This window comes from Hippocampus comes, unplaced genomic scaffold (assembly GCF_001891065.2).
Source record: "Hippocampus comes isolate QL1 unplaced genomic scaffold, H_comes_QL1_v1.1 scaffold85, whole genome shotgun sequence".
Classification (NCBI taxonomy): domain Eukaryota; kingdom Metazoa; phylum Chordata; class Actinopteri; order Syngnathiformes; family Syngnathidae; genus Hippocampus; species Hippocampus comes.
The window spans coordinates 94,054-101,154 of record NW_017805540.1 but is presented as its reverse complement, the minus strand read 5'-3'; the positions used below and the strand labels follow the sequence as shown (position 1 = coordinate 101,154).

The window sequence follows — 7,101 nt, the reverse complement described above, 5'->3', positions numbered from 1 at the left end:
TTAAATTGTCCCAAAGTGCGAGTATGAGCGTGGATGGTTGTTTGTCTCTCTGTGCCCTGCGATTTGCTGGCGACCATTTTTTTTCAGGGTGTACCCCGCCTACTGCCTCGAAGTCAGCTTGGATAGGCTCCAGCACGCCCCGCGACCTTTGTGAGGGTAAGCGCATCAGAAACTGGATGGATGGAAGGATAAATGTTTGGGAAGAAAACAAAAACAGGATTTTTTTTTCTTTGACAGCAGGGCAATTTGACCAGCAAAATGACAGGAGGGTTCAAAAAAATTTGTCCAAAAATTATGAGACACATTCAAAGTCTTAACGGCAAGAGGTAGACGCTTAATGTTTTGGAATGAAGAGCGCCCCCAAGCTCCCCTGCCCAGAAAACAACAGATGGTCAGTCACATGTTAAAAAGTCTTGATTTTTCTTTTGTGTGCGTGTGCATTCAGTCGACTATTTGTTTCTGTCTGAGAGCATGCAGATGTGTCGATGATGTCAGAGGGGTCCTCAGGGGGAGGGGTCCTCTGGCAGCCCCCCTCCACCAGGGCCTCCTGCTCGACCAGATCCAAGTCCGGCAGGTCATCAGTGGACGGCGCGTGGATGGCACCGTCGCAACACGAGCACACCTGGATGACGACGACGACAACAACGGACATATTGGCCACTTCATTAGGGACACGTTTGATCAATTACATGCTTGATGATTTTTTTCTTTTTTTTTTAATTACCAATTCATCCAAATGTTTTTCCTATAAATTGTTGGTTATTGGTGAAATATATTCTTGAGTTTTATATAACCATGTGAAGACATTTTATATTTTTATCCAATACTTTGATGTACTTTGTGTGGGTATTTATTTAATATATACTTTCAAGTTTGTTTTTATTTAATATATAGATTCAATTCATTAATAAGTAATGCTGCAGTATAGTTAGACTAATTGTGTTACCACATACCAAAGTTCAACAGCTTCATTTAAAGTATTTTAATTCATCAGTGCTGCTCTTTACACTGGTTTAGACATTGTTTCTATAATATTAATACCAGAGTCCATGTGTGAATATAGCTGCCGAGGCAATTCATAAATCTCCGGTACGTATGCATCCGAAATCTGACCGTGCAAATTCAAAATGATTTTCTTGAGTTACGCAGCGCACCTTGACCTCCAGGACTTTGGGCAGGCCGCCCTTCTTCATCCAGGGGTGCACCTGCATCAACTCCTTCTTCTGCTCCTCCGTGAAGCTCGGCTGACTCTTCTGCATCAGCCGCAGCTTCTCGCGGTCCTCCTTGAGAACCTTCTGGATGTCGCTGTCAACAAGAAAAAAACCGCAAAAATCACATTTCATTCCGCCGAAAACGTTTGAATGAGTGATGTCCCGATCTGATCACGTGATTTTCAGCTGAGCCAGTATCGGGTGGAAACAAAAAAATATATTGTTGTATTCTTTTTTTATTATATTTAAATGTCAAAAAGGTACAAAATAATACATATGTGCAAATATCTTGCCAAATTGAACAGGACCAGCTGAATTTTGCAATGTTATGTATTTATTTATTTATTTGTTTATTTTAGTAGCAGTTAGTGTGACACGCACACCCCCACAGACACATACGTCTCTTCCGCTACGCGCAGCTCTCCTGCAGGCAGAAAGAGAGCGGTGGATTTGTCTTTATATATTCTTTGGAGGGAGAAGAATAGAGCTGCCTTCCCTCTTCAAGTAAAGAAGCCTCCTCGCTAAACGGCATCGTCAAGGAGTTGAGGGAGCCGAGAGTGTGACAGACGATCTTAGCGATTGTGACACTCCAAACGACATTTCTTCAAATAGCAGTTTCACGAGTGTCAATTATTTAGTGACGAGTGCGCTTGTTCCCCATTGGTTGCGTTTATAAATCAATAGTGACGTTTCGAGATGAGCGAAGTTGTGCAAGTACCCACTTGTCAAAATAAACTGACGGTTCGGTTGTTGGGGGTTTGTCCAGAGTTATTGCAGTTCACGCTGAATGCCACGAGGGGGCAGCAGGTCGCTGTGCTCAAATGGGGGGATTGCTTCTCTTGGGCAGAGTTGAAATTTGCGAAGGTACCTTCGTGTGCCGAATGACCACGTATTCGTACTTACACAAAGTTTCCATGGCAGGGTTCGGGTTTCGAACTCGTGCTCAGGTTTCAAAGGATTCAGGGCTCAAAACAGGGTTCGGGTTTGAAAATTCTAACTTGGTTTTCAAGTTTGGGTTTTAAGATAGGGTGAAGGGTTTCAAGCTAGGGTTAGTTTCTCAAAATAGGGTTTAAAGTTTACGTCAGTTAAAACCTCTAATATTGGTTTCAAATGAAGCATTTACAGAGGCTTATGGTTTCAAACGAAAGTTCACTTTTCAAATTAGGGTTTCCAGAAAGGGTTAGGGCTTCAAAGTAGAGTTTTCAATTTACAGTTTCAAGGCAGGTTTCAGGTTCCAAACTCCAGCTAAAATTTCCCAAGACCGTTTTAAGACAGGTTTACGGTTTCACAGTACAATAAAGTTCTCAAAATAGAGTTTCACGATAGAATTACAATTCCAAATTAGGTTTTAAGACAGGGTTTCAAATGAAGGATCCGTCCAGAGGTAGAGTCGCAAATCACGGTTTCAAGCTGAAGTTAAGAGTTTTGGGTTTGAAGATAGAGACAGTTTGAAATTGGAAGTGTGCGCTCACCGTGAGGGCAGCTGATAGGTCATCATGACTTTGTCATCGGCCTTGGCCATGAGGAGCCAAACGGGATCTTGGAGGATGTAGTTGACGAAGCGCTCGCTGGGCTCCATCTCGCTGCCGCTCGAGTGACCTTTGACATTTTGGCTCTTCTGCGACGAGTCCACGCTGCCAAAGTATTTGCTGCTGTTGCTACCTGAAGGCCCAACACAGGAGTACAATCACAAGTTAATCAAGGTCATACAGTCAATAATTCAATGCAATAAAATGATGTACATGCTTCGTCGTAAATAAATGATCTTTTTGGTGGCAAATGACATGAAGTAGGATCATTTGGGCCAAACCCAGAACCCACCTTCCACACTTGCGGAGATCCCGCTGGCCGACGCTCTGCTGTTGGACGTCCCGCTGGCCGAGGTGCCGCAGCCGTTGGAGCGAGATCGCACGGACCCCGAGGTGGCCGAGCCGCTGCCCGAACACGAGTCCTCCTGCAGGATGATGTCCAGCATGTCGCTCGACGATGAGTTGTTGTCGCTGTTGTTGCAGTCGCCGCGAGAACTCGCCTAGGGGCCCGAGAGACACACCCAGAAGTATGTGTTCGCGTAAACACAGAGCAGCACAGGCTTACTAACATAAACCATGACAATGGATACGCATGTGCTGGCTTTGCAGTAAGGCACAGGGGCTCATGTTCATTTCGGGGGGTCTTGGTAACACACACACACACACACATATACACACACACACATACACACACACACACATACATACACACAAAAACACACGGATGATCAGACGCTGAGTGACAATGTCGACATCTCGGTGCTGCATCCTAAAATTACAAGTCAATGGAAATACGTACATTGAGTGCTGCTTTTAATGTGTGTGTGGGTGTGTAAAAAGGTCCTGAGCATCCAGCAAATGTGTAATTAAATGAATGTGTGCCCACATTTTATTTTTTTATTTTTGATAGATCGGACATTATTATTTGGAGATGAAGTATTTCAAATAAACAAAACAAAAAAACATTTAACACCTGTTTCAGATCATCGGATCATCTGCAAGCTCTGCAGAAGCCGGATAATGATCGTGATCACTTGAATCAGATGTGTTGGAGGAGATCTTGAGAACCGGTCTTGGGCCCCCACTAAATTAATTTCTGCATTTTAATTTGCCAATTTTGGGTGGGGGTGGACTACCGAAACCAATGCAACAAATACTTTATACTACTGGACCAAATGTAAATGCCCAGTGGGCAGATAAAATACAGTGGGGCACACACACACCATTCATTTGCAGTCTGGACGCAGAGGCGTGAACATCTCCAGCGTCTCTTTCCCCTCCCCCCAAAAAGCGAGATTTGTATCTTATCGCTTTCTTGAAATGTAGTTGCCCACCTCTATGGTTGCATTAGCTATTGGTGGATCTGCAAAATTCATTTGCAGTCTGGACGCTGAGGAGTGTAAACATTTCCCGCTTTAGAGTCTCAGTGTCTACAGAAGTCTCCAAAAAGACACTACATTTTTTTGAATGGGTGGATTGGAGTGGTGGCTTTGCGCCATTCATTTGCAGCCTGGATGCCAAGGGGGTAAACATCACCTGCTCTGAAAGAAGTCTGAGTCTTCAATGACACCATAAAAAGCCACTAAGTGTTTTACTAGTAGAACGGAAAATAAAATTAGCAAGTAGTGCGTGACAAAGAAAAACACATTCATGCCATCGTTCATAAGAACAGCACGGAACAATAATTCCCTGTCAAATAATCTACAGAGATGGGCATTCCGTCCCTGGGACGGAATGGTCCGTCCATCTGTCCCGGACGGACGCCCATTTTGGGGTTGGAGGATGAGAAGGTTTTTTTTCCAAACGGACGCACTAAGCAAGGATGGAAGTGGGTTTTTATCCGGCCCTTTATTCGTCCCTAACCGGGTTAAGTATGTGGTGTCAGGAGGCAAAATTAGGCCAGAGTGTAGCCAACCACTAGATTTTCATTTCAGGCTATGAACAGGACAACACGAGTTTGCGTGACTCACTTAGTCGCTTTTACAGAACCTTCCTTTTTCATCTCAACGTGTTTTTAGAGCAACACTGCCACCTAGTGTACAGTCAGAGAACATAAAGTATCGACAGACTCCCATTTCACAAAGGATCAATCCAGCCAGTAAAGAAAGCTGGCTGTGCTGTATGTCTCTCGGTGCCTGACCACCAAGACCCCCCCGGCAGCGTTTTAAAATGACGAGGGCGATGACGGGAGGGTATCCAGACTGAGGACGGACCGGCAAAATAGGGTAAAGTGCCCATCTCTGATAATCTACAAGCACAAAAGTGCATTTCTTACCGTTCTGACATTTCTAAATGAACACTGTCAGACCATTTTAGCAACAATACAAGTCCTACAAGAGATGCTAATCTTCTTCATGGCAGTTTACCGTCCCATGAAATGTCTTCAACTACGAAGAAGAGGTTGTGGGGCATAAATCAAGAGTTTACAGCAGAAGTCAACAACGTTTGGGTGAGATGGGCAAAAGCGATATAGTTGAGAGCTTTCACGGACATATGGAATTTGAGCGGGAATGGGATTGGACAAGGATGGAAGCTTTTCGGACGGTCAGCCTACCTCACTGCTGCAAGCCCTCAGCCTAGAAGAGAACATGCCTTTATCCCAAGACAAACGCTCACAGACATGGATCGTGCCCTCGCAATACAACGGTCCAGGTGGACCAAGGAGACTGAGAGATGGCTAAAGGGTGTAAGGCATAATACATCACGTGTTAACACCCACATGGAGCTCGGGACCAAATTTGGCTTTTACACAGCACAGAAATCTGACAGTCACTTCAGTGAGAGGTGGAAAGTTTCTCACGGGCTCAGCAGGCCCAACATTGGTGACTTGCAGGCAGGTACGTACACACCAAGAATGGCTACATACAGTGTTCCCCGCTATATCGCAGAAATAGGCGGTTTGAAGCGACTTTTTTTTAGGGGTCTTTACAGTTTACAATGTGGTTAAAAAAGTGAGTTTCAAGAAGTTGAAATATTTTGAAAGCATGTGAGAGGGACGGAACACCCCCCCCCTCCCCCGATATGCTCAATATAAGCAGATTTTCCCCATATGTGGGTGGGTCTGAAAAATAGCCCCCGCGATGTAGCGGGGGTAACTGCATTGAGGGAGTTGCGGAGGGCAAAGTTCTGCTGTTTCCTTACATACCTGATTCAGTTCTTTGGCCTGGGGGGTCCCTGCCGCCCCTTTCTCCCGTTCGGCCACATTGCCGCCTTGTCCCGCGGAGGGCAACGTTGTGCCGTCCTGCCGGTCCCCGGAGAGCTTCAACTCCAAGAGGTTCAGAGGAGAACTGCAGCGGGACTGGAACAGCGGCGGCGAAGCGGACTGTGGCGTGGAGGCACGAGACTGGCCCGCCACCACCGGGACCTTGGGAACTTCTGAAGTGGCCGGGGGGAAGTAGAACGACGGCGCCACGTAGCCCATTTGAGGGGTAAAGGGGCTCTGAGGGTTGAACGGGGCAGGAGTCATTATGGTCGCTTGTCCCGGAAAGGCGGGCTGGGCGTAAGGTTGGGCTTGGATGGGGAAAGCATCAGTCCCCAGCTGGTACGCCGGCTGCGGAGGTCCGGGACCCAAGGCTGGGTAAAGGTAATTCGGCAGCACAAGAGCCATGATGGGAGCCACCATCGGTGCTGTGTAGGGCGAATGAGGGACTCCTGGTGGGCAGGGAGGAGCCCCTTGTTTGTCACCGAAACATTGCAGAGGGGTGTTCACGTGGGGCGCAACAGAAGCGTCTCTGGGGAAAACCTGGAGGGGGTACCCTGGGTAGGCTACGGGCAACATGGACTGCGACGTGTCGGAAACGGACCAGGATGTGGGGTTGAGGGCTTGGTTCAGCGGGGGACCTCGCGGCTGCTGGTGCCTCGGATAAGACGCGGTGCTGTCCGAGGACTCGGTCTGCTTGGCTCGCTTGGATTTGGTCTTTCTGTTGCGTGCGCTGCGCCGCGCCGCGTTGTGCTCAGACCCGAGGCCGTTTTGCTTCCTATGCTGGGCGGCTTGTGCACCTGGGAGGAAGGAAATCAACAGCCCGTCAAGTTTTTTTTTTGAACTATAAATGCTCATACGTCAGCTCATTGAGTGATGCTTGATTTTTTTTTCTTTTTTTTTTCATTTTTGTTACCATCAGTGTTTTTCTCTCTCTGCCGCTCCAGGTACTGCGAACAGTTGGCCTTGAGGGCAGTGAGCCTGCGCAATTCCTTGAAGCGAATCAGGAAGCTCTGCTCTTCCTTCTGCGTGTGGGCTGCCAAAACCTGCTTGGTCAAACCCAGTTTCCTGTACGACTCCCTTTCTTGGCCCCGAGGCGAAACACCCCAAGATGGAGGCGCCTGTGCCGGGTTGTGGCTGCATTCTGCCACTTCACCCCCGC

General features: G+C 47.2%; 1 protein-coding gene across 5 annotated transcripts in view; it reads right to left on the bottom strand.

The window, feature by feature from the left end:
* Positions 1 to 273: 273 nt before the first annotated feature.
* Positions 274 to 7,101, bottom strand: part of per2 (period circadian clock 2) — a 48,161-nt gene continuing 41,333 nt past the window's right edge. For 3 of the 5 annotated variants that reach the window (XM_019878981.1, XM_019878983.1, XM_019878986.1), the window contains 6 exons: positions 5,886 to 6,238; positions 5,295 to 5,417; positions 3,033 to 3,240; positions 2,684 to 2,873; positions 1,155 to 1,305; positions 274 to 622 (listed from right to left, as the gene is read on the bottom strand). In XM_019878981.1, the coding sequence (XP_019734540.1) occupies positions 404 to 622; positions 1,155 to 1,305; positions 2,684 to 2,873; positions 3,033 to 3,240; positions 5,295 to 5,417; positions 5,886 to 6,238 (1,244 nt within the window). In that variant the 3' untranslated portion in view covers positions 274 to 403. Of the gene's footprint in view, positions 623 to 1,154; positions 1,306 to 2,683; positions 2,874 to 3,032; positions 3,241 to 5,294; positions 5,418 to 5,885; positions 6,740 to 6,855; positions 7,096 to 7,101 lie in introns of all 5 variants that reach the window. The other 2 variants (XM_019878985.1, XM_019878984.1) reach the window with 2 other exon arrangements.